This window comes from Lentinula edodes, assembly GCF_021015755.1.
Source record: "Lentinula edodes strain Le(Bin) 0899 ss11 chromosome Unknown C8R40scaffold_5, whole genome shotgun sequence".
NCBI lineage: Eukaryota > Fungi > Basidiomycota > Agaricomycetes > Agaricales > Omphalotaceae > Lentinula > Lentinula edodes.
Window position 1 is genome coordinate 648,692 of NW_025764311.1, and position 24,317 is coordinate 673,008.

A 24,317-nucleotide genomic window follows, 5' to 3' on the forward strand; every position below is an offset into this window, starting at 1 on the left:
GGTAAACCATGGTGCAATCATGAGTTGGGCATAGTTTGTATTCCTCCGAGCGTTCCCAGACATGTGATAAAAAGGAATGTTCCAGGAGGTCATTCTCTTCTTGATTCGATAGTACCTTGCGAATAAGGCTATATGGGATGGGTGCGGAACAACGAGGTGTCTCTGCCTCTCCATCATTACTGTTGTCGAGATCAATGGCGGCGACGCACGCCATCTGAGTAAAATTTGGATTGATCAAAGACTTGAACCAGAGACCGAGACAAGGTTGGCAGAATTTGTGCTCACACCCCAGCAAGACGGGTTCCGCGACTGTCGAAAGACATAATCTACAAGACTGTTCATTCACGACCGTAGGTGAAGCGTCGTTCTCACGAGTGAGCTTGGAGATTGTCGCCCATTCTTTTTCGCGTTCGTCGACGCTTCCACGTATGGTTATGGTTCTGGACGAAAAGTCAAAATGAAGCTTATCGGATAAAGCAGCTTCGTTTGTGTAGCCCGCACGTATCATGTGACCCATACATGCGTCAGAAACGCCCATAGTGAGAACACAGCTTTGCACTTTAGCTAAAAATTTGTACAAAAGATCCTTTGCACGGGTGCGACGTTCCTTACTCCCAAAGGCCAGTACGTGCCGGTTCCGGAAGTCCCTTTCAATGAAGAAAGAGCCCGCATTCCGTGTGTTCATCAGATCGATCTGTTTGGTGCTACTCGGAAGATCGAAGTAGTCATCCCATAAAGGTTTGTTGTCGTCGTCTAAGATAATTTCACCCTCCATAAGCTGATCAAACTCTAGTCGGGCCCTCGCAAAGAGTATGGAGTCCGATCCGTATATTCGTAGCTCGAAGTCATCAGCTGAGTTCAGGTGTTCCTGAACTTTGATCCCCGGACCATGAATCGTTTGTAACGAGTTTATATCCGCACGCACAGAAGAGGCTTTCTCTTGAGGAAGGCAATAACACGAATAGAAAGTCTCCTGAACTTTCAAACGACCGCCACCTAGGAATGCATGCTCCGTGTCGTTCAGCGTGGCAATTGCGCGTGAGGCAACAGCAGCATCGGAAAATCGTGCAAAAACCATAGCGCGAGCCGTATTTGTGGGCGAGACTTCAACAGAAAACTCTTCGAGTTCTCCACAAGTCTGTAACAAATTTTCGAGCTGATGAGTGGGATTATCAGTGTAGGTGGGGGCAATCATTTCCACAAGAACAGAATTTTTGAAGAAGTCCATAAGTTTCTGTTTTTCGGTGGTTACAGCAAGTCCTTCAACCCTCAAAGGAAAGTGGGTCTGTTTTTTCAGCCGTGAATTCCGAGAAATTTTGATCTTCCTTCCGTTGAAAACTTCACCGTTCAAACTTTCTGCTTTCTTGAAAGAATCCATGCTTTCGAAATAAACCCACGCTGCACGACTCGGAGTAGGATAAGAAATTCTGACTGCAGAACTGGAATCGCTAGGGTGCCAGTTATAGATACTAGGCGCCCTAGAGTTTGGGTATGCGCGTAATGAAGTATTTGGTCCCAACCTCGAAGACTCATGGAGTTGCTTTGCAGCTTCTTCTGCTTCGTGTCGATCAGAGAACTTCACCTTTGCGTGATAGCAGGAGCCGCCTGTTTTCGGAAATTCGACTTGAATTTCCAGTACATTTCCAAACACGGTGACCAGGCTGGAAAACTCATCCTCGCTGAAAGATAGTGGTATGTCGAACACAAAGGTAGTATCGGATTCGAATGCGGTAAGGATTTGTTCGGGAGTTGCGTCCTGTCCGTATTTGACATCACAATGGAAGGATTGACGAATAATCGACGTTAAAGGCGACTAGTCGAACGAGGAATCGGTGTAGAACACTCAAAATCAGCATGCGGACGAAGCTATTTGAATCTAAACACCACTTACCATGTTATCTTCATTGTGATCGAAGCCATTTGGAACTGGTGCCTGAAAGGCGTTGATGTCGACCCACTGGAAAATCCAATTTAAAACTTACATCGATAGTGTCGTCGATTCCGACTGTCACTTCCGAACTTTGTCTCTCATCGTTATCCACAGAGATATGAGAGAATTCACAATTTTCACCAAATGGACAATACCCTTGGCCGAAAGCCTTGCAGGGTAATTTGCTATGAGGTTTGTGAGAGTAAGTTTCGGGGTCAGTTGGACCCCAATTGGGACCATTCCAGGCGTCGTCTGCTGCATCCCAGTTCATAGATGAATGTGTGTTGCCTGATGCCATCCCCCTGCTATCCTCCTCCGCAACCTCTTGAACGTGTTCATGTAGACGGTTGCTGGTCCCTTCCTGTCCGTTTGCGTCATGAGTCAGACTACTGTCATCGGAATCATTGGAGCCCGGCTGGGCGTCGACTACTTCCACTCCCTCTTCATCTGTAGTTCGTTCACGGTCTACTGGAGTGTCTCGGATGTTCTCAGTAACACTGGTTCCTTCAGTGACACCTGAATTAATAGGTCGGTTGCCGCCAGTATCAGTATTGAACTCTCCGGAAATCTCAGCAGATTCGGTAAAACCTCCGTCGGCATCATCTGGAGCGTCAGGCAAAGGACTGTCTATGTTGTCATTGGTATCCTCAGGAGCGTCCAATTCCTGGTGAACACCCAAATCCACGTCTGATCCTTCCTTGGGGATTGTACTTAGTAGATTGCTGCCATTTGGAGATACAGGATAATTCTCATTGTTATTATGAGCCCGAGACGAAGGCTTAGAGGTAATTTCATTCTCGTCGAGCCTTCGCGAGAGATCCGCTGAGATCGCATCTACAGTAGAGCGAGCTGAACTTTTCGGCCTCATCTTGTCAGAATCCAATGAACCGCCATTGTCCCAGCGACTTTTACGATCCTTGACCCACAGATGAGGTGGTGTTTCCATCCCTCTACGTTGAGACCCCGTCCCTCGAGGTTCCCTCGACAGGCTGGATGAACCAGATTGCGTCTCCCTTGACCTACTCGATGATTTAGAATAGGCTCCCTTGGGTCCCAGGAGATCTTTTCGGCGATTATTATCATGAGCTTTGCTAGTACGCTTTTCAGACCCCTTCTTGGTGGACAGTTCAGGTTCCGAAGATATTGCATTTCCCCAGCTTTCAACGTCCTCACCCCAGCTTTCGGCAGAAGGTGCTTTGTTGTCCCATTCGGACGTATTTGCAGGCTCGGCGGTCTCCTCTGTCTCACCCCACTTCACCGCGGAGTCTGATCCGCTTCCCCATCCGAAGTCGTTATTTTCTGGATCTTCTTGGTGGGTGTGGTCTTCTTGGTCAACAATGATGGAGGGGATGGGTCCGGGTTTATTGACAGCTGAGTGCAAAAATGGGCAATTGGCGCCTTTTTTACAGGAATTGGTTTTCCAAAAGTGGCATTCTCTCTTATTTTGAAGACTGTTTGCTCCGTGTTCGTTGTGTGTTGGAGTGAGATAAACTTTCGGTACTTCTTGCGCTGGCTCAGCATGAAGCTTCTGCAACTCTTCGTCGGTGAGGCGGTGTCTGAATCTACATGATCTTCCCAGTGGGCAATTACCATCAACGAAATACCGTTGACACCAGGGTATTCTTGCGTTGGCATGGTCGGATAGGGGGGCAGAGACAACAGGAGGTACGCTCTGGGTGAGCAGATTACTAGATCCAGAGAGATTGGGTGGAAGTGTTGTCGTAGGAGGGAGATAAGAAATGGGGGCATAACTAGGAATCATGGGTATGGTTCGGGTGTAGACATTTGGGTCAAAATATGGTGCAGCATGCATGACAAAACCAGGAGGAATAACAGTTGGGGGATATTGACTGTAAAAGGTGGAAGGGTGGTCATTTCGTACAGGTTGTTTGTACGGTGAACCCGGTTGAGGATAGCGATCTGCGTGTACCTCCGTAGCGTCAGTGTCATCGGCTGACTGGAAAGGACTCGAGACCTGTGTATCCTGCTGTTTGATGGATGGAGAGCTACCATGACTCTCGTTGTCTAAGGTGATTCTGATGTTAATTGATCATAATGTGATAAACACAAGATGCGAAATGTACCTTGCGTTTCTCGACTGATAGGATTTCCGTTATCTGTAACATCATCTGATACATTCATAGGAATGCCAGGATTTGCGTTGTATTCATATGGGGAGTCTACGGGGGCAAGCACCAGTTTCACCAAATTATTAGAAAATCCTATCGCCCCATTGGAAATGTTTGTGAAGTCATGGTAGGATGGAAATCTCACTAGAATTAGTTTTCGGAGAACTGTTTGCCGGAGTAGAGTTTAGTTGTAGCGCATCAAAGTTACCGAGGGGGGACAGACGAGAGTTGGAAGATACTGACAACATCCCGTCAATATTAGAATAGGAAATGAGCAAGAAATAAAACAAACCTTTATGCCCAGATTGTAGATCCATCATGACACTAGCGTCCCTTGTCGACTGAGAAGCAACTTGCTCTGTAGATTCGGTGAGCACAGTTCGAGGTTGGAGTCATTCAAAAAGTATACCTCTCTCAATGTCATGGCGAAACACGCATTCTGAACCTTTGTTGCATTCACCTTTGATGAAGAACTTGCACAGCAACGGCTGGAGTTCTTGGCCTGTCATCGAGTGGTCGTTCAGACAATTATCTCCATAGCGGCAATCGCCTTTCAGATAATACGGGCAGACACTTCTCAACGGAGAGGCTAAGGAAGCATCATGGGAGAATCGGCATTGATCTCCATTGTTACAGGCATTTTTCGCGAAATATAAGCAGGGTTTTCTTGGTGATACCATAGAAAATCATCAAAGGGAAGATATAGAGGCGAGCCTCTGGGTAAAAATGTAAGTCTAGGGAAACACGCTGATGATTGCAATCGGACTGCGAAGAAGTTCAATCCCAAGAACACGTGAAGCCTTTCTTTCCAACTGCCATCACTGACATAGACCGCGGCAAACGACGTTGAGATGGTGTATCATAATCTGAAAGGTGAGTGATATCCTCGCTGCTCTGAATAATAGCTGACAATGTGCCGCAGCCCTTATCAAGGGTATCCGAGCTTGCAAGGTCAGCTCGGCCAAATTTTGAATGAATCACCCGCGATAACTTGGACAATGCACAGACTGTGGCAGATGAGCGGGCACTCATTCAGCAAGAATCTGCAGCTATTCGTGCTTCCTTCAGAGAGGAAGACTCTTTTGCGCGTCACAATAATATCGCGAAACTACTGTACATCCATATGCTGGGATCTCCAGCACATTTTGGTCAAATAGAATGCCTCAAACTCGTCGCGAGTCCTCGTTTTTCGGACAAGAGGTTGGGCTACCTTGGAATCATGCTGCTGCTAGATGAGAGTCAAGAGGTTCTTACTTTGGTGACCAACTCGTTGAAAAAGTACGCGAGCCTTCCTATCGAATTAAATCCTTCCTCACGAATTACACAGCGACATGAACCACTCCAATATGTACGCGGTCGGGCTTGCGCTTTGTACTTTTGCCAATATAGCATCTGAGGAGATGTCTCGAGATTTAGCCAACGAGATTGAGAAGCTGTTGGGTTCAAGTAATACATATATTCGGAAGAAGGTGTGTATTGCTTCCAAGGATAATTTGATGTTGGCATTCTAAAAACCCCGATCACGTAGGCAGCTCTATGTGCACTTCGAGTGATAAAGAAAGTCCCAGATTTGGCCGATCACTTCACAACGAAAGCCAAAAATCTCCTCACCGATCGGAACCATGGCGTCCTTCTGTCAGCTATCACTCTTGTCACCGAAATGGTACAGACAGAACCGGCTGTACTGGATGAATTCCGCAACGTACGAATACTTAGCCTTCCCGATGTAGCAAACCTTCTTCTCATATCCTGCAGGCTGTTCCTCTACTCGTTCGCAATCTCAAATCACTCGTTACTACCGGATACAGCCCTGAGCACGATGTATCCGGCATCACCGATCCATTTCTTCAGGTCAAAGTCCTTCGTCTTCTCCGATTATTGGGCAAGGGAGATGCCAGAGCAAGTGATACTATGAATGATATCTTGGCTCAAGTAGGCACCCGCTTTTCATTCCAGTAATCATGGTCTTCACCGTTTCTTTTCCCTTCAGGTCGCTACCAATACGGATTCTTCTAAGAATGTCGGTAACTCAATTCTGTACGAGACCGTTCTTTGTGTTCTGGAAATCGAGGCAGACTCGGGTTTGCGTGTAATGGCAATCAATATCCTCGGGAAGTTCTTAAGCAACAAGGATAACAATATACGGTCCGTCTGTCATATCAGACGCTGTTGGCTCTCAATCCTAACGCCCTTGTTATACACAGATATGTTGCTCTTAACACTCTAAACAAGGTCGTATCAATCGATACTAATGCCGTCCAGCGTCATCGGAACATAATACTAGACTGTCTTCGCGACGGAGATATCTCTATTCGACGAAGAGCCTTGGAACTGTCATACGCTCTCATAAATGAGCAAAATGTTCGCATCCTCATAAGGGAGCTTTTGGCATTCCTCGAAGTTGCTGATGACGAGTTCAAATTGGGCCTGACTACTCAAATCTGCCTGGCGGCTGAGCGATTCGCTCCAAACAAGAGATGGCACATTGATACAGTTCTAAGAGTTTTGAGACTGGTACGCATTTCTTCATCGGTATAATTATCAACCAGGACTTCAATCGTTCATAGGCTGGTAATTTTGTTCGAGAAGAAGTTCTCTCCTCGTTCATCAGACTGGTTGCCCATACGCCTGAGCTTCAGGCTTACACGGCATCGAAATTGTACACCGCGCTCAACTCGGATATATCTCAAGAGTCCCTTACTCTCGCTGCTGCTTGGGTTTTGGGAGAATATAGTGAGATCATTTTAGAAGGTGGGCTCGTCGATGAAGAGCAACCCAAAACGGTATGTAATTTTTCCTGTTCCACTCTAGTTTAAATTAATCTTCCTCGTATCTAGATCACTGATAAGGAGATACTTGACCTCCTTCTTTCCATACTCGACTCCCCATACGCCAACTACCTTTCTCGTCAATATGTACTTGCCTCTATTACCAAAATCTCTTCTCGATCAACCACCAGTACTAATCAGCAAGACCGCATAGCAGAGGTTTTGGCACAATACACTTCAACACCAGAGCTCGAGTTGCAACAGCGTGCGGTCGAGTTTGCCAGTTTGTTCAACTTGGGTCAGTTGAGAGAGGGTGTATTGGAGCGCATGCCTCCACCAGAGTTGAAGGCGACCGTGATGGGAGTCGGTAAGTTGACCCATCTACAACCGTGTTACGCACTCCATTGACTGGCTCGTCTTAGTAAGTGAAAATAAACCAGTGGGTTCTAGCTCGGGAGGTGATCTTCTTGGTAACGACGAGGTTGCATCCCCGACTACGAATGGCACCAATAGTCAAGACCTGCTCGCTGATATATTCGGGTCTTCTGGCGCTACATCCGCTCCAACTCCTGGTCCCTCCGCTGGCGCAGCAAACCCTCCACCGAAATCCCAACAATCTACTATCGATGATATCCTCGGTTTATTCGGTAATACTCCTTCCACCACACTAGCCACAACTGCAACTCCGCCTCCTGGTTTCATGGCATCATCATCCCCGGCGCCGCAAATAACATCGAACTCCCTCTCCGCCTTTTCCATTCCTACTTCCCAGTCTCCCGTGCCTGTCCATACACCTGCACCTGCTGCGCCTGCGCCCCCCGCGGCGTCGCGTCTTACGTCATACACTGCATATGAAAAGAACTCCCTCAAGATAACGCTAACGCCTCAAACTTCCCCCGCTAAGCCTGGTGTTGTCATGATATTAGCTAGATTTCAAGTAGTTGGCGCAGCGCCTGCTACTGGACTTACGTTCCAAGCAGCAGTGCCGAAGGTCAGTTCATTATTTTACAAGAAAACAATGGTCTCAAACGACGACTTTTTGTAGTCACAGCAGCTGCAAATGCTTCCAATGTCTAATCCCAATGTGGGTCCAGGATCTGTGGAAACTCAGCAAATGAGAGTCATTGCACCAGTGGGAGTAAGTTGTCTTATCATGTGTTGACACAGAGAGTATCTGATGCCTCATCTTGATTAGAGCGCTGTGCGTCTGCGTCTACGTATAGCGTACGCCATAAACGGGCAGGATGTTCAGGATCAGGTTGACTTTTCAGGGTTCCCACCAGGCTTGACAGGAGGGGCATAGTCTGGCTTGTATTTTCGTTTCTGTGTATCCTTCTCTCGAATCGGAATCTACTTAGTTCAAATCGTCAGCACGGGTTGCTATAGACCATCTTCCGCGTATCGCAAACGCAGTCAACTCGGACTCATGATAAATGAACCATCATGGACTCTTTGAAGGGTATGTTTTCCTCGCTTTATTAATGATGCACGTCAGAATCACAGTCTCGGCCATCATCGCATTCACAGTTGCGGGAGTTGAAGAGCTGCGGCGAGCTGCGGTTTCCAAATTCTTAAAATATCCACGATACTCTATTTACATGTAGTTTCATCACATTTGGGATTTTCACTCCTTATTTCAAGTTGAAGAGCGCACCCTTTTCTTAAAACTCCTTCAACTAAGATGTTTGTCGACCATGCATTATTGCAAATCTCATCTCACTTTCATGTCTTCATCCTCTGGCTGTCCATGACATCCCCACTCTTTCTGAACTGTGTACGTTCAGATTCAGTCTTCATTTCCAGTAGTGACTATACTGCTGGAGCGTATGGCGCCGGACCATATCAGACCTTCTTCACATCCAATGCTACACCGTATGTCCGAATATTGTGCGTTGGGGCTTTTCGACGGATTTTTATTCACTATGTAGAGTCGCATTCAACTTCGTACAAGCTTTGAATAAGTCCACAAATTCCCTCAGCTCTGGCTACTTATTCACTTCCCCTCGTGGTACGCAATGTCAAAATATGCCTCAGGAAAATAAATTGAAGCTTTGACTGCTTATAGGAACTAGCACGGTGCAACCCAGTGCATCTATATTCGATAATAACGGCCATCTCATTTGGGATGGATCTGCATGGGGAGAGACACTAGTATTTCAGGTTGAAACCTACCTCGGAGAGCCTCACATCCTAGTTTGGTTGGGTGATATCCTTGGTACTGGAATCGGAAGTGGGTACTTGAATTTGCTGAACAGCAAATATGAACGTGTTGCCAGATAGTGAATTTCTTCGCGCTCGTGGTTTGCTTTGGAATGCTCACGTCAAATGTCCAGCACGACAAACCTTACAGGAATCACAGGTTCTACGTATGCAGATTTTCATGAGGTGAATACTCTGTCAAAGATATGTCCTGTAACTAATCCTTTGTGATTTTTAAGGCTAGAATCACAACTAATAATACTGGACTTATGACCGCATACTATACGCGCGAATATGACCTATCGCCTTACGGGGGTCCTTCATCTGGGTATCTTTTTGATAGTGTTTTCCAAGAGCTTAACATTACCAGCGGTCCGTCATAAATGATAAATTGTTTGAAAGACTAACCCACTCCCAACTAGGAGAGACCTTATTTACTTGGTATGCTAGTGACCACGTCGATCCTAGCGAATGCTATAATGCTATAGGGACAGGAGGTGGATCTACTGACGAAGCATGGGATTACTTTGCAAGTGCCTTTTTCTCTGCGGCTCGCAGCGCACTGTGTTCAATGAGCGATATAGCATATCAATGCCATTGAAAAGACAGACGACGGAGACTACCTCATCTCATCTCGACATTGCTTCACCATCTACTATCTCAATGGGAGCAATGGCGAAATCATATGGAAGATGGGCAGCGCGAACAGTAGCTTTGCGATGGGGGATGGTGCTAATTACAGCTGGCAGCATCACGCTCGATGGGTTAACAAGAACGATACTTATGCGACTATGACGTGAGTAGCCTGGCTTTTGCTATCGCCTTCTTCCAGCGCTCAACTTCTGATATACAGAATCTTCGACAACGGAGGAGAATATGGGGAGTATGACGAATCATCTTCGCGGGGACTATATCTTGCGCTCAACTTCACAAGCATGACTGTCGAGTTGTTACAGGATTTCATCCCGTATAATTACACGGTTTCAGAAAGCCAGGGTAGCGTCCAATTACAACCCAACGGGAATTTCCTCGTAGGGTAGGTAAAACCTGGTTCTATAATTTAACTCTCGGTTTTCATAAACATCCACCGTGACTAGATGGGGATTTATGCCTTGGTACTCTGAATACTCTTCAACAGGCGAACTCTTATGGACTGCACAGTTTGGCGTGATAGGTGGAAATTATAATGAAGCCTGTATGTTCGTCTCATACCTCTCACGAAATATTCTCAGACCTCCTTACATATACAGATCGCATGCTTCGCTTCAATTGGACGGGAGAACCTACCGATCCGCCTTCCTTGCAGCTGGTTCAGTCGTCCTCCAGCAACCTGACCACCGTCCACGTCTCTTGGAACGGGGATACTCGTACAGAAAAATGGGAGTTGATCGGAGCATCCGATTCCTCTGGCTCCGACGCGTTATCGTTGTATAACCAGACACGTAGCGGATTCGAGACAACATTTACCTTCAATACAGCTACCAACTCGTACGACTTCTATGCTGTAAGGGCTATTTCTTCCGATAACACGCATTTGGGAACTAGTAATTTCACTAGCAGTGGAAATGGGGCTGTAGCTCTAGTTATTGGGGCTTGGAGAGCAATGATGATTGTCATAATCATTTATTCACTCCAAGTAATTTAAAGCTGCTCGAAGTATATGGTTAACAAAAAATCATAGCAACTACTACTGTGTTTGGTAACAACGAGAGTAGATTTCCGCAAACGTAAAAATACATAGGAAAACCTTCTTTCAGTTTGTAGCACATGATATCGACTGAAGGAATTCAAAAAAAAGTACATAGCGTGCACTGAAACATTGGGAATGTTCGAGGAAGTAGTTCCTGTATGTAAAATGTAGGCACGATCGAAAGAGATAAAAGAGTGACTGTTGAGCTGTTCGTCAACTAGAAAGTTGAAAATTTGAGCTCCAGGGTTGTCAGTTAGGTGTCATAACCACTAATAAACTCTGGCCCTCGTCCAAACTTGCATTCAACTGCTGGGAAGAGGATCCCAAATCTTGTCCGTTCCACATTTCCTGGATATCGAAGCTTCCGGATATTCCCAAATCTTGCCAAGTAACGGTAAGGTTCTGTACTCCAGTGAGAGTGGTGTTAAAGCCGCCTTGACCTTCATCAGGTCCATAATTGGCGAGAAGTACTATAACCTTTCCTGTATCGTCAGGGCCACCAATCCATGCTTGCAACTGTTGCGCATCTCCTTCTCCGGTGCCTGGGTTTCTGGGGCGCATAGGGTTTTTGGCAGCAAAGTCTGCGACGCTATGTGCTGCGGCGTTGGTAAGGATGGCTTTCCCGGTATCTAGAACACAGATATCGATACAATTTACTATGAGGAATTGTGGGAAATACGAACCGTCAAGTTGGGTCAAATCGTTTCCTAGTATAAGGTTGGATCCTGCTCCCAACCAATGGCTCATGATTGTGAACCGTTCATCGTCGGTAACTCCATCTTCAGGTGCCGAATTGCCTACATATAGATTGTCCATATCAGGATAGATACTGAGGGTCTCGTCTTGAGAAGTGTGCAAGACGATATATTGACGGTAATTATCAATAGCTCGCTGTACTGTAGCCCAGGCGGTGAAAGAATCGGAATCAGCACCGGAGTTGTTGATATCTTGGTCAGTACGGAAGGAGTCCGCATTGTCTTCCCAAATGCTGAAATCACTCGGATCACGAGCAAGTTTCCAGCTAATATCCAAACGCATTTGTCGACCAGATTTGACTATTGCGTTATGATAGTTCACAACGGCTAAAGACTCGTTCTGAGGTAACGAAACTCCATTATCCGGGGATCCAGGAGTGATAAAATCAAGTTTGATAAAATCGACACCCCTATGCTCCCGTGATTAGTTGCGCTATAGTGTATATAAGAGCAGAATGTAGTCACCATTCAGCAAATAGCGCGACAACAGAATCGTGCCATTGCTGTACACCATCCTGACCATATTGCCAATTGCAGCGAGCGAGACCGTTATCTCCCGAGCAAACTGAACCGATCGTGATATTTGTATCCAGGATGGTCTTGTTCACATCAGCGAGAAAGCCGCCGGGAACGACGTAGACACCGAGTTGCAAGCCTGGAAAAAGATCGGAATTTTCAGACTATATTAGGCGTCGATGTATATCGCGACACACCTTCACTATGAAGATGATTAGCAAGATCTGGCATGTTGAACAGCGAGCTATCGGCGATAATTCGCCCATTTTCGTCTCCATTGCCGCCTACAGACCAGCCAGAGTCTAGGCTACAGTAACTACAATTCCGCGTCAAAGGCAAAAAGTGATAGGACAGTTTCATTTGCCATACCTGTACCCCAGGCCAACAAGGCCAGCAGAGACTAGGACGTCGCATTGTTGTTCAACGCTGGTCTGATTGAAGATGAAAGACGGGTCGGTGGCTGCGTTCGCTTGTATACCGAATGAATTCCATCCACGGGCCGAGTTGGTGAAGCCGTTTGGGGTTCGGGTGATAGTGAGCGAATGTAAAGGAACGGAGGTCACGGCAGCAGCAAGAGTAGCAGCCCGAGGGATATACATGATTCAAAGAGTGTCTGTAAAAGAATGAAAGTAAGGAATGACTAGAAAAAGAGAGGAGGTATGGAAGAAAGAATAAAGCTTAAGCGATCGCTTTTTAAACTTGATTGGAGCAGCAGAATTCAAGGCCGTAAGGCCTCTCCACTAGGTTTTCAGGCATTCCGTATTGACGTGGCAGGGCTTATGTACCGGATATAGACAGAATGTGAAGAAGCACCACTCATTGGCCCGAAAAAGACCTTTTAGGAATCACCGAAAGATCCCTTGTTCGCATACGTTTGCATTCTCGAGCTTGTATCTTGTGTTTGACCCAAGTGCCTCGTTAGTCAGTGAGATTCCCCAAAATTAGATCAAATTGCGCGAATAACACCTGAAAGATCGATGAGGGATGGGACCTGGTCGAAGGGCTAAGCGTGGAACAGTGTTGAAGAAGTCAAGGTCACAAGTGGTCAAGGTGGGAGCTGAGTAGCCCTAAAACAAGTAACATCATGGTACATAACCGAGCATCGACCGAAATTGTGTAAACGATGGAATTTTGTATTGTGGTTCATTGCAATTGTGAGAAGGAACATCGAAGACGCAGTCATGTTACAAGGAGACTGCGAAGAAGTGGATGGATGATTTTTGAGACGAGGGTTTGTAAGCATGCATGTAGAGGATGAAGCAGACAAGGAACGCATCGAGTGGACCGTGAGTAGACCGTGAGTAGATAACGACTAATCTCCTCCAGCTCATAACCCAAAGCCAATTTTTGCTGCTACAATTGGCAAGACCAGATTTGCATTAGCACATCTCTCTGATCCCCAAGTTCCGACAGAGATCCCTACGGTGTGAACAAGCTCTGGATGTAGTTCGGTGAGTACCTTGTTGGAATTGAGTTGAGTCTTGGCTATCAGAACCACGAGGACACGTGCGTCTAATTCTGGATGGTATTCCTTTAGTCAAAATGGGTACCCCTTTTGGGATCCGCTCTCCGCTTCTCGACAGTCTTCTTGACCTTTCGTTCTGGTCTCACAACGATGATTGGAACAGGGGAATGGGTCAAGCAGTACCGGCTAATGCTGCCCATGGTCCCTTTGCCGATACCTACTTGCCAGGCTCTGTAGATGAAAAGGATGTGAGCACACCGATCGGAGTTATGTGAAGGACCTAACATACTTTCGTCCACGGGTACCAACAACAACGGAATCAGGTTTATAAAGGGCGATGAGACGATCGAGAGCATCGGTAACTTTTCCAGCGATATATTCCAAGATTATGGAGAGCTACAATCATTTAAGTATTTGGTCACAGAAGTCGATTTGGTCACAGAAGTCGATTTGGACACGAACTTTACGATCTGGATCATATTCTTGACTCTTCGCTTGGATGTAAGCCATGAGGGCACGAGCATCTTCGCGGACCAGGTCATGATCTTTGTCTACACCAGGAAGCCACATTAAAAAGAGCAATATCTTGATGGGTGACAAGTTTACCAAGAACTTCTTCTTCGATCCCTCTAAAAACCACGAATTCATCACCATCTTGCACAAAGCTTTCTAAAGACCAATCAAGAGCCTCCCTTCCTGATTCATCAGCAGATGAGGCACACAGAAAGACCCTGCAATCGATAGATCAGCATGACGAGAAACACCAGCAAATCGACCGCAGTTTACCTCGTCGACCTCGTCCTTTTATACCCAGCAGATTTGGCTCTTAACGTGAAGCTGAACATGCTGGCCACTGGATTCTCAAAGGTGTCAAACGAAACTTTGGGTGTATATCCCGGTACAGGTGTCTGCGGCATGGATACATAAGGAGATGGGACAGATTGAGTGGTAAGATTGGTTGAAGAAGATATACGATGAACAGCTGATGTGGCAGGGCTTGATGATGCTAAAGGCGAGGGTGCATCTAGGGGAAAGCTCGAGGTCGAAGGAAGAGGACTGGTTTCGGTATAAGGAGACTGATGCGGCGAATCAGAGGAGAAAGAGTGTTTCATAGCTGAGCGCCGCGGCACCGGCGTTGAATGTCCTGAGGAGTGCATTGGAGGTGAAGAAGAGACCGACATTATCAGATTTCTGTACGTTGATACTTGAGTCAAGATGCCAAGCGATTTTGGTGGCTAGGCGCTAAGGCCTAGACCTTAACACGTGATAATACTACGAATGAATCCCGAGCTACCGTATCAAGGTAAAAATACTCGCTTTCACTACGTCGGCAGTCGCTAATAACGGCTGGGATTTACAAAGGGAAATCTGAGTCAAAACTTTGATTTCCCATCTGTGCTTTTGATGTATTGATCTTCCGGCAATGACTTGATTTCTCGGCTCATCATTTCTTTCCCATAGATAATTGATAATCTTTCCCATTGATGATTGACAATCTTTTACATCTGAACAAAATTTTATTTCCCGGTTCGCGAAAGTAAATGCCCGACTTTTGAGCCACTGTCCAGAACTATTGAGAGGCGGTATCTCCTTACAAAATGTTGCATTCGAGGAATTTGGTGATGATTGGACTACACTCAATAAGCATGGCAGAAATGGTTGGTTGGGACTTCTTGCATGCGTCAAATGGTGGGGACAGGGTTTTGATCCAGAAGGTGATAAGAAACGATGGCATGAACTTGTTGCCGATATGGTGAAGATGTTGAATGGATTGGATAACTATATGTCGCACAACTCTGGTAACTCTCACTCTGTATCAACGCAAGACTAGTATTTGCAGTGGCTCAAAAGTCGGGCATTTACTTTCGCGAACCGGGAAATAAAATTTTGTTCAGATGTAAAAGATTGTCAATCATCAATGGGAAAGATTATCAATTATCTATGGGAAAGATTATCAATTATCTACGGGAAAGATTATCAATTATCTATGGGAAAGATTATTAATTATCTATGGGAAAGATTATCAATGATGAGCTGAGAAATCAAGTCATTGCCGGAAGATCAATACATCAAAAGCACAGATGGGAAATCAAAGTTTTGACTCAGATTTCCCTTTGTAAATCCCAGCCGTTATTAGCGACTGCCGACGTAGTGTTTGCCCGACAGTTTGACTTAAGGCTCCAACCGTACTGTATATGTATACCCTTGACAGCGTAAATATACATATACAGTGTATAACCATATGTTTACTATATAAAGACAGTTAAACATACAGTATCATTTTTGAGTCACGTGGTCCACAGAACCATGCTTTTTGCGAGGTTTAACGGGCTCGTTAACATCTAATAATCCACTACAAATCCAGACCTTCGCCAAAAGAGCCTTCTGAATGGTTTCAGCTTTCAATGAACCCCTTAAGTCTGAGCAAATGTGACGAGATTTCGAGAATGTTCGCTCAACAGAAACACTAGTTGCCGGAATGCCAAGAAAGTTGCGCGCCATTCGAGCAATGGTAGGAAAAGAACCAGCGTGTTTCTATACTTTAACTCAGAAACGAAAGTGCAGCGGCATAATAGACCTTACCTGCCACCATTCTAGTGGTTCCTGTGTTTTCCCAACGCCTCCCTCAAATCGGAGATAACGCGATATTTCATCCTCCAAATCGGCCTGAGTTGCTCGAGGTGAAGTGGGAATGAATGAGAGGTCAACAGCACACATCTGGCTCAAGAACCCGTTAGCAGGTGGCTTCGGCTTATTGAGGGATGACTGGTCAGGAGTTGGTGAGGTTAGTTGTTCTTGGAAGTAATCCAGCGCAACGTGTCGGAACATGGTTTCAGCCTTGTCTCGATGGTCCTCTCGTTCCCATGATGTCGTTCCGAGGGTCTCAAACCATTTGGAGCGCATTTCCGGGTGTAATACTGCCAAGGATGTCAAAGACAGTCAAAAAAAAGGAATAGGGAACGCACCAGTACCAAGAACATAGAATCAGTTCCCGTCTGCCAATCACTTGTATTTCCTCAGCTTCTCTAATCCGACAGATGCCGCGTTAGTGAGTATCTTTGGCAAACTAGTCTTGGTACTTTTAGCCTCTAGGTGTGTGTCGAGTTGATGATATGCAGGAAGCACAAATGGAATTGTCGGCTGTGAAGTGCGAGACATAATCAGAGTAACATGTGTAAACGGCTTGAAATGCAATGAGCATGGAGGAAAGGAAAAGGCAGGATTGACATACCTCAAGGATATCTGCAAGATCTTCTAAGAGTTTCCACTCTTTTTTGTCAATAAGCAGCGGGCGCATCTCTTCTGTCTCAAATGTCCAAGTATCGATAGCCTAAAATAGAGTTTCATTCCATGAAAGTAGAATAAAAAGCAGCAATACTGACTTCTTGTAAGAGTTGGGCACGACGGATCATGGTATGGGTGTAGTTCCATTGAGTACGGACATCGCGTACAACCATCAGATTTCTTCGTCTGGCATTCTCCTCAGTCTGTTCTGAATATTTCGAATGAGCAATTCTACGAAATTTTTGGCGGTGCTGAGGTGAAGACACGATCTTTGTTGTAATGAACCGGAGCTGTAAAAAGGGAATAAGAACGATATGTGGCAATCATAAAAATGACAAACCCGACGCAGTGCACTCGTTCCCTTCATACTTTCGGCAACAGTCTGCTCTGATTCTTCACACTGCTGTTTCGATTCCGCCTTCTTTTTCTTCGCCTCCTCCTTTTGTATAGCTGTTCCGATCTCTACATCTTCCTCTCCATCAACTTGTTCACTGTCCCCTTCTGCTTCCAGTGCAATCTGTTCGACATCTTCATCAACGCTATAGTGAAATGGTGCATCCTTGTTAAGCTCATAGTAGTCGATGTTGCTTGACCATTCTGCTTCGTCCATCGATGCCAATAGATCTTGAACTGTGAGATTGATGACATGGGCAATACAACGTATATGGCCATCTGGATTCCATTCGACACCATAGCATGCGAGAACACAACGTGCAACAGTAGCGACCAGGACATCATTGACAGAGGCATTATCGGTGGTGAGGCTGATACAGTAGATAGTAAACGGTCAGTTATATGGCAGTAGACTCATGAACGTGAAATCACATATCTTATTGAGACCTCCTCGCTCTCTCACTCCGTTGACAAATGCTTGCCCTGCATACTCTCCCTCATGTTCCTTCTCTTCTAAAGGCTTGAAATCCACCACCATCTCAACCAATCTCCAGTCATCGTCAATGAAACTTCCAATAGTACATGCAAAAGTATAAACCATCTGTTTTGTAGTCCATGTATCTTCAGCATAAGCAATCTTCGATTTTACGCTCTATAGAAATGATCAGTTGTTGAATCACACAAAAATTTCATACACACCGTGAACGATTTTACTACTTTAGCATTTAGCTCAGCAAAGATCTTTGCGAGCTGATTGCGAACAGTTGTATCAGAAGGCAACATATAGCGAACTTTCAGATACTTGAAGAGTAAACGAAGATTTGGTGCCTCTCCAGTGGTCCATGGCAAGTCTTCATCCAGTATCCAGGCGGCAAATAAGCGTAAAAAGCCTCTCTCGGTGGTAAGAGCTTCAGGGTTAAGCTCGCCATCCTTGAGGTAGTTGCGCATTAGATCAGCGCTACGCTTCAGATTCAGACCCTCAGCTGTGCTCTGCTCTGTTCCATTCCCTTCATCACTTCTTTCCTGTGGTTTCGACTTTCCTCTGCACTCGTTCGAATGGGTAGCAAGGTTATTCAGTTTGGGCAACTTTCCCTCATCATCAAATGATACTTTAGGGCCCTTCACTGTCCTTTCAATGCTGCGTACACTATGTACAGAGGTATGAATTCTGGTAATCATCTGAATAAACTTGAACTTACCATTCACAGTATCGACATTTGAACTCCCAACGTGCCCCCTTCTTTTTATCCATGACTGCAACCGGCTCATGGAAATGCTGCATACTGGCATTGGAAGGCCCTCGACGAGCACCTTTAGCTTGTTCCCTTGCCTCTTCAGTATCCACTTTGTGCTGTGCTGATTGTCCATCGGACTCCGATCCAGAGTCGATTGAAATGACTTTATTTTTGCGTAATCTAGTTGTCTCGGTGTCTCTCTGCTCCGCTCCCCTGGCTGCCCTCTTTTTGCTGCGTTCCTTCTAAAATTTGTCATATACTTCCGATTTTTCCTTTCATAATAAGATATGCCTCACCAATCCTTTGCCACGTTCTGTGGTCGAGATTATCTCTTCATTATTGGAATCAAATACCTCACTTTCCGAATCTTCTTCAATGCGAGAACGCTTTGGCAGTATATAATCAGCGTCATCAGCAGATAAGGTATCAGCCCAAATGTCGACACCACTGGCAGTGGTCTTCTTCCGCTTTGCCGAAGATTTTCCCGGCACACTTTCTTTGCTTGTGCTGGTTTTAGCCTTCGTGTGCTGAGACTTTTGAATCGTTGGTGCCGGCGCCTCTTCATTAACTTCTTCAATGGTCATTCTTGGTGGAGTTTTTGTTCGTACTGGAGGGTCTTTACTATTAGGAGTATTTTTGTCAATCGAAATTCTCTTCACTATGTACCATTGAATGCATACCTTATGTTTTGCACACCAGTCACCAACCTTGCAAATTTTGGCAAGGCAGCTTCCCATAGTAGATGGCCTGCATCGACTGCACTTTGAATATATCCAACAACAAGATCCATTCCCAATGGGCCTCGAGTGATGTTTAATAGTTTACCATCAGCACCACGTACATCATTCCCATACAACAAGTCCATGCGACGATTGAAAGTAGTCCAATGCTCATCAGGGTCCGCAGATGGTAGAGGCTCCGGTACCTTTTTAAATATCTCTGAGATTCTGCTTTCTGTGGATGCAAGAGGAACATGGTCTGGTAATCCTTTGACAAGGGTACTCAACAGCCTTACTGCTGCTGCACACTGAACGTGCGCTGCTTCAGCCATAAAGTTTGAAGAGAGGAGTGGAAAAAGGGAGACAAAAGATTCAATTATTTCTCATTGACATCCTGTAGGCGGGATTCACAACGAACACAGCTAGGGCTGTCAAGAATGTGTAATAGAAGTGGCCCAGCAACCTGAATTACTAATTGGACACGATGGACCTCGCATGCTGGTAGAATAACCATATATACAGTATAAACAGTATACATACTGTATGTTTAAATTTCTCTTGGGGGGGGTAGACCTATACAAATACATATATAGTTATAACCATATATAGATAGTATATAGATAGTACGGTTGGAGCCTTAGTTTGACTACACAAAGGAAATCGGATGTGTGTTAGTCCTACCCTAGCCTTTAAGTTGTTCGTGTTCTAAGATGTTGTCATAGACCAACGATTGATACTAATGTGTATATAAATGGAGCAAACACTATGACCGACCATGATACAAGTTATCGTACAACGAGACAGACAATAATACTAACTGAGGAACCACTTATGAGCGAAATAAATCAAATGAAAACCTGTAATGGGTGTCGATCATAAACGTTCTTCCCTTCACTCAATTCTCCAAGGTCGGGATAAAATGGAACCATGGCATCCGCGGCACCAAGATACAGCGCATTGTAGATGCGCCAATATACCTCCCTCACCTTCCTAGCTGGATGGAAGAGGCCTTGCAAAACATAGCTCAAGAGCACACCTGGACCAAGCGTCACTCGCATAGCTTCTATCGCATCCATCACTGCACCAATTACGTGAGGGGATGTCTCGAAGCAGTTCGGCCAGACGAGATTCATCAAGTGTAGCATGGAGTCTTCGCATCCCAACCCGGCAACACCCAATGCCAGATGCTTGACGATGGTGCTTGCCGTTTGTCGATGCACCAGATCACGATCAGTAAGAGCATCCTCAAGCATGGTGACGACGGAATCACAGTAGTAGGCCGATTGTGGGCCGACGTATTCAAAAACAAAAGATAAGGCCTTCAAACAACCAGTCCTGACGTTCAGTTCTGCAGTTCGATACTCGTTAAGAATAGCGGGAATGCAGGTGAAAGCTAAAATGGTGGGAGAAGATATCAACGTGTGTTAAGGAAGGAGTGAATATCATTCAACCACTCACGTCCACAGGTTTCAGCCACGATAGCTATAGCCACCGTGCTACACACTCGACTTTGACGTTCTTGCACACGGAGATTGGTCAACAAGACCGAAAGTACGTCTTGAGGGCCCAAACTCTTCGCAATATAACCGAAAGAGTTGACAGCAGCACGTCGAATACCCTTCTTGTGCGCCTTGAGCAGATCAAGTAACTCGAAACAGATTCTCATCCATTCACGAGCAGGAACGAATTCCGCACCACGATCAGCGATACGACCAATCAAGTTAATAGATGCCTCTTGCACCTTTTCATGTCGATTACGAAGAATAGGGGTCATTCGTGGCACTGATAACAGAAAAGATTTAATCAGTCGACAAACTTCAGAGTCAGTAATCAGTAACACTCACATAAATCCTTGACCGGAGGGTTCATTTGCGTCATACCAACAACATTGGCAATAGCACCTTCTGCTGCGATGATACTCCCAAGTGTATCAGGGTATTCCTCACCAAGTTGTTCGAATAAGACCAGCCCGAGCTTGCTGAGCAACTGATCCTCTCCGCACTGTTTGATGACCACAGCTAACCGGGTGGTAAGATCAGCAGCTTGTTGACGGACTTTGGCGCTCTTGTTATTGAGTCGCCAAAGGATAGTGGAAACAATTTGAGTAAGGTAGGGTTTTACACGAATGCCAAGAGCATTGACAACGGTACCAAAACCGTCCAGCATGACCTGGTCCTCAGTAGTCTGTTCTTGGAAGGAATAGATGATTCCATCTACCAATCTCACTTCCAGACGTTCGTCAATATCGGAAGCACCGAGGGTAGCGACGACTTTAGTGATGGTTTCCATAACCATCTTTCGGTAAGGCTCGGCCTCATCTTTGAGTTCGTTGACGATTCTACCAACGATCTCGGATACACCGGCCTTCTGAGCCAACTCGACAGTAGTCTCAACTACCTGCCTATAATTACGGCGATCGAGTGCCATTCGACGAACCCAGAACGATTTGAAGAAATCAGGCAAAATATCATGCTTGATGTAAGCAGGGGTGACACCCTCCGTTGCAGCGCACTGCTTGACGACTTTGAGCACAATTTTCTTCATCTCTTCGTCGGATGTTTGGAATTCTCGAATAAGAATGACTGTCACTTCCTTTGTATAGTAAGAAGCATATTCGGGGTCCATGAGAGGGATAATAAAACCGATAGCTTTGAGGAAAGCAGCCAGGCCCTTTCCACGATGAAGACGAATACCCAACCACAAAGGCTTGAGCACATTATCGAAAGACTCAATACCATAGGGAGCGGCGGCCTCGGCAAGTGCAGCCAAACCAAGCGCAGTCATAGTCCTGACCTTTTGCTGCTCATCGGAAAGGCCATGGGCAATGCAATCGACCAGGTTGCGGAGATGGGGTAGCACGGCGCAGCCCATCATGATGGCAATTTGCTGGACGATACGGATACCAGTATGTCTGGCCTGCCAAGACTTTTTGGAGCGACATACAGCTTTCAAGAATGGGAGGAGGGATGGAATGCCAAGGGCGGAGGCTACAACTGAGAACGCTCGAGCGGTAGTGTTACGCACGTACTCATCAGCGTGATCAATATCAGGTCGCATAGTGGAGATCATATGAGCTAGACCAGCGGCTTTAGAAAGGTTGGAGATGATTTCACGACCTTCCACTCGCGCATAGTAGTCTTCATCAATGAGGAGGGGTTCAATGACGACGAGAATTTTATGTACATAAGGTCGGACGAGATCGTCAAGTTTGTATAGCACACGATCAATGACCTTAACGAGGAGATGCCGTTCCTGGTCCTCGAGAGTACGTTCCATGAGAAGAGGAAGAATCTTGTCGAACAGAGGACCAGCACCAAATTCGCGAGCCTTGTCCGTGATCTGCCTTAATGCAGTTTTACGCACCGGCGGAGTACCGTTCTTGATCTTCAACAGTAGTCGCATAATCTTCCTCTCTTTCATCTCATCGACCGAGAGCTCCGTTTCGTCCTCTTCTTTCATGATCTTAGCGAAATACTGAGCATCCTCGGGTTTGAAGAAGGCGAGGTTGCCGACACCAGGAATTTCTGTGGGCAATTCTGGCGCGAGACCTGCTGCGGCTGCTACAGCGGCAGCGTCGGAGCTTTCCTGAATATGAAAACCGCCAACTTCGGTCACAGAAGGAGCCTGGAGCTTCCGAGGCTGTACCATGGGCGCATATCCGGGTGGAGGTGTGACAATAACATATCCGGTAGCAGGAAGGATAGCGTCGAGCTCTTCATCAGTAAGATATCGATTGTGTTTATCATCTTGAGAAAGACCGGGAGCGTTCATGATAATGGGAACCATGGGGGTGTCCTGGACGACTGGAGTCTGATCCCACCTTGAACGCTTTGGAGTTTCGGCGACAGGAGTTTCCGCAGGAGTAGCATCCCATCGCGACCGCCGTTTTTTTGGCGCAGAAGCTTCTAAAGCTTCCTTTGACCATTCACCAGTGTCCATCTTGTTGGGATCTGCATTTTCGTCGGAAGGCTCAGGATTGTCCCAGCGTCGTTTGCGTTTTGCTCCCGGTTGTTCTCGAGACATGGCAAGCTCCTTCGCGGAAGCTAACTCCATCTCCACGTCCTGTAACTCGGCAGCGGGTGGTGTCTTGTCTAAGTCCATCTTCATCTTTCCTTCCTCTCGTTCCTGTCTTTCCTTCTCCTCTATTGCCCTTTTTACTCTGACTTCCTCCTGCTCCAGCCTAGCTAGCCTCATTGCATCCTTGTAACCCCCTTCTTCGCTCCCACCCTCTTGAAAGGCATCTGCGCTATCAACGGCGACTCGCTCAAAGCGGCGATTGTGATAGTCGGATTGTCGAGCCGCTATTTGACGAGTCTTTGCGGTCTCTGCGAACGGGTCAACATTTTCTTCTTCCGCAAGGTCGGCGAATTCTTGCAGGATCTCCTTGGGGGCTGTATACGAGTCTATCAATCTGGGCGACCCAGGAGGAGACATTATACCTAGTTAGTAGGGAGTGGTCAGCTCAAGAGCAGTAAATGTAAAAGCGACAAGTCTTCACCTATTGAGACCTAGGATTACAAGCTTGTTAAGACTCAAGAGAACGTAAGATGCAAAGTGAAAATGGGACAAGCGAGTCAAAAACGTCTGAGTAAGCGAAAAGTGCATGACTTGAAGGCGCTTACGAGAGGGCGCTTGCGCTCATAGAGATCTCAATTTGTGAGCTCCAATGCCTACCAATGCCGTCGTCTTGAGCGAGAGTGTTGTTACTATAAATTGCCTATCCAGTAGTCATTTGCATGTGTACGTATTATTTGGAAAGTACTTTATTGAAGTAAATTCTCAAAAAGCAAAAGCATAGTTTCGAATGTTCCCCATCCCGAATTTTTTATCATGTCAACTTAGCCAAGGCCCGGGGATTTCACAACCTGGAACGAATTATTTGTATAACACCAATGCATCCGGAATAAAGGAACGAGGTCGTAAAGTCCTAGAATGTAGGTATGGACCATTTTGGGACTACATTACATTGAATGCAAAGCGAAAGGAAGGCGAAGAGGGTAAAGAAAACAACAAGATAGGAGGGAGTAATAGTAGTGATGTAAGGCAAGAGGGAGTTGGAAGCTGGGATTTCACCAACCGTCGTTATCGCAGTGTCCACTTCCTGTCATGATCAATGTGTTCGTCAAATGTTGGTTTTACAATATTATATGAGGTCTGTAAAGTCCATGGGTAATTCAGACGAAAGATGTCAGTCCGACTCCTTTGATTAACTGGCATGTTGGGGAAGGTGAGA

At 45.9% G+C, this 24,317-nt stretch overlaps 7 protein-coding genes across 7 annotated transcripts; 2 read left to right on the forward strand and 5 right to left on the reverse strand.

Annotated features, from left to right (window-relative positions):
• Positions 1–3: 3 nt before the first annotated feature.
• On the reverse strand, positions 4–4,932 carry C8R40DRAFT_694741 (uncharacterized protein). The gene is made up of 8 exons (XM_046235892.1): positions 4,469–4,932; positions 4,352–4,417; positions 4,205–4,297; positions 4,015–4,152; positions 1,983–3,955; positions 1,892–1,933; positions 286–1,813; positions 4–214 (listed from the first exon to the last, which is right to left on the reverse strand). Exons 1-8 carry the CDS (start codon positions 4,737–4,739, stop codon positions 192–194), a joined length of 4,134 nt encoding a protein of 1,377 aa, XP_046090098.1. The 5' UTR covers positions 4,740–4,932; the 3' UTR covers positions 4–191.
• C8R40DRAFT_1037509 (adaptin N terminal region-domain-containing protein) lies at positions 4,911–8,130 on the forward strand (the record flags this gene model as incomplete). Its single annotated transcript, XM_046223673.1, has 13 exons — positions 4,911–4,932; positions 4,982–5,010; positions 5,066–5,337; positions 5,387–5,528; positions 5,588–5,761; positions 5,815–5,991; positions 6,050–6,204; positions 6,264–6,573; positions 6,627–6,842; positions 6,897–7,194; positions 7,250–7,818; positions 7,873–7,965; positions 8,023–8,130. 13 exons carry the CDS (start codon positions 4,911–4,913, stop codon positions 8,128–8,130), a joined length of 2,565 nt encoding a protein of 854 aa, XP_046090099.1.
• Positions 8,131–8,319: 189 nt separating this feature from the next.
• Positions 8,320–10,818, forward strand: C8R40DRAFT_694711 (ASST-domain-containing protein). Its single transcript, XM_046235891.1, has 10 exons — positions 8,320–8,699; positions 8,756–8,835; positions 8,893–9,106; positions 9,161–9,212; positions 9,266–9,398; positions 9,449–9,555; positions 9,611–9,822; positions 9,880–10,062; positions 10,124–10,221; positions 10,277–10,818. The coding sequence occupies exons 1-10, from the start codon at positions 8,509–8,511 to the stop codon at positions 10,669–10,671; spliced, it is 1,665 nt and encodes a 554-aa protein (XP_046090100.1). The 5' UTR covers positions 8,320–8,508; the 3' UTR covers positions 10,672–10,818.
• Positions 10,819–12,992, reverse strand: C8R40DRAFT_694866 (family 27 glycoside hydrolase). The gene is made up of 5 exons (XM_046235893.1): positions 12,357–12,992; positions 12,185–12,303; positions 11,937–12,126; positions 11,400–11,881; positions 10,819–11,345 (listed from the first exon to the last, which is right to left on the reverse strand). Exons 1-5 carry the CDS (start codon positions 12,584–12,586, stop codon positions 10,966–10,968), a joined length of 1,401 nt encoding a protein of 466 aa, XP_046090101.1. The 5' UTR covers positions 12,587–12,992; the 3' UTR covers positions 10,819–10,965.
• Positions 12,993–13,520: 528 nt separating this feature from the next.
• Positions 13,521–14,369, reverse strand: C8R40DRAFT_1037255 (uncharacterized protein; the record flags this gene model as incomplete). The annotated part of the gene is made up of 5 exons (XM_046223648.1): positions 13,521–13,683; positions 13,733–13,848; positions 13,915–14,003; positions 14,059–14,183; positions 14,239–14,369. The coding sequence occupies 5 exons, from the start codon at positions 14,367–14,369 to the stop codon at positions 13,521–13,523; spliced, it is 624 nt and encodes a 207-aa protein (XP_046090102.1).
• Positions 14,370–15,815: 1,446 nt separating this feature from the next.
• C8R40DRAFT_695040 (uncharacterized protein) lies at positions 15,816–16,531 on the reverse strand. Its single transcript, XM_046235894.1, has 3 exons — positions 16,419–16,531; positions 16,036–16,370; positions 15,816–15,919 (listed from the first exon to the last, which is right to left on the reverse strand). The coding sequence occupies exons 2-3, from the start codon at positions 16,354–16,356 to the stop codon at positions 15,908–15,910; spliced, it is 333 nt and encodes a 110-aa protein (XP_046090103.1). The 5' UTR covers positions 16,357–16,370; positions 16,419–16,531; the 3' UTR covers positions 15,816–15,907.
• Positions 16,532–19,800: 3,269 nt separating this feature from the next.
• C8R40DRAFT_695208 (armadillo-type protein) lies at positions 19,801–23,789 on the reverse strand. The gene is made up of 5 exons (XM_046235896.1): positions 23,707–23,789; positions 23,583–23,592; positions 20,929–23,523; positions 20,543–20,866; positions 19,801–20,477 (listed from the first exon to the last, which is right to left on the reverse strand). Exons 3-5 carry the CDS (start codon positions 23,516–23,518, stop codon positions 19,930–19,932), a joined length of 3,462 nt encoding a protein of 1,153 aa, XP_046090104.1. The 5' UTR covers positions 23,519–23,523; positions 23,583–23,592; positions 23,707–23,789; the 3' UTR covers positions 19,801–19,929.
• Positions 23,790–24,317: the final 528 nt, after the last annotated feature.

Bases quoted from the DNA above. Each gene is read 5' to 3' on its own strand.
- C8R40DRAFT_694866 (XM_046235893.1), bottom strand. From the start codon at position 12,586: ATGTATATCCCTCGGGCTGCTACTCTTGCTGCTGCCGTGACCTCCGTT. The intron at 11,882-11,936 runs GTGACTACATTC...ACGGGAGCATAG, and splicing joins GTCGCGCTATTTGCTGAATG to GGGTGTCGATTTTATCAAAC. The intron at 11,346-11,399 runs GTTCGTATTTCC...TCTGTGTTCTAG, and splicing joins CGATTTGACCCAACTTGACG to ATACCGGGAAAGCCATCCTT.
- C8R40DRAFT_694741 (XM_046235892.1), bottom strand. From the start codon at position 4,739: ATGGTATCACCAAGAAAACCCTGCTTATATTTCGCGAAAAATGCCTGT. The intron at 4,418-4,468 runs GTATACTTTTTG...CCGAATCTACAG, and splicing joins TCGCCATGACATTGAGAGAG to AGCAAGTTGCTTCTCAGTCG. The intron at 4,153-4,204 runs GTGAGATTTCCA...ATGGGGCGATAG, and splicing joins TTCTCCGAAAACTAATTCTA to GATTTTCTAATAATTTGGTG.
- C8R40DRAFT_695040 (XM_046235894.1), bottom strand. From the start codon at position 16,356: ATGCGCTCCAAATGGTTTGAGACCCTCGGAACGACATCATGGGAACGA.
- C8R40DRAFT_694711 (XM_046235891.1), top strand. From the start codon at position 8,509: ATGTTTGTCGACCATGCATTATTGCAAATCTCATCTCACTTTCATGTC. The intron at 9,823-9,879 runs GTGAGTAGCCTG...TCTGATATACAG, and splicing joins GATACTTATGCGACTATGAC to AATCTTCGACAACGGAGGAG. The intron at 10,063-10,123 runs GTAGGTAAAACC...CACCGTGACTAG, and splicing joins AACGGGAATTTCCTCGTAGG to ATGGGGATTTATGCCTTGGT.
- C8R40DRAFT_695208 (XM_046235896.1), bottom strand. From the start codon at position 23,518: ATGTCTCCTCCTGGGTCGCCCAGATTGATAGACTCGTATACAGCCCCC. The intron at 20,867-20,928 runs GTGAGTGTTACT...TTCTGTTATCAG, and splicing joins CCCTCCGGTCAAGGATTTAT to TGCCACGAATGACCCCTATT. The intron at 20,478-20,542 runs GTGAGTGGTTGA...CCACCATTTTAG, and splicing joins CGTGGCTGAAACCTGTGGAC to CTTTCACCTGCATTCCCGCT.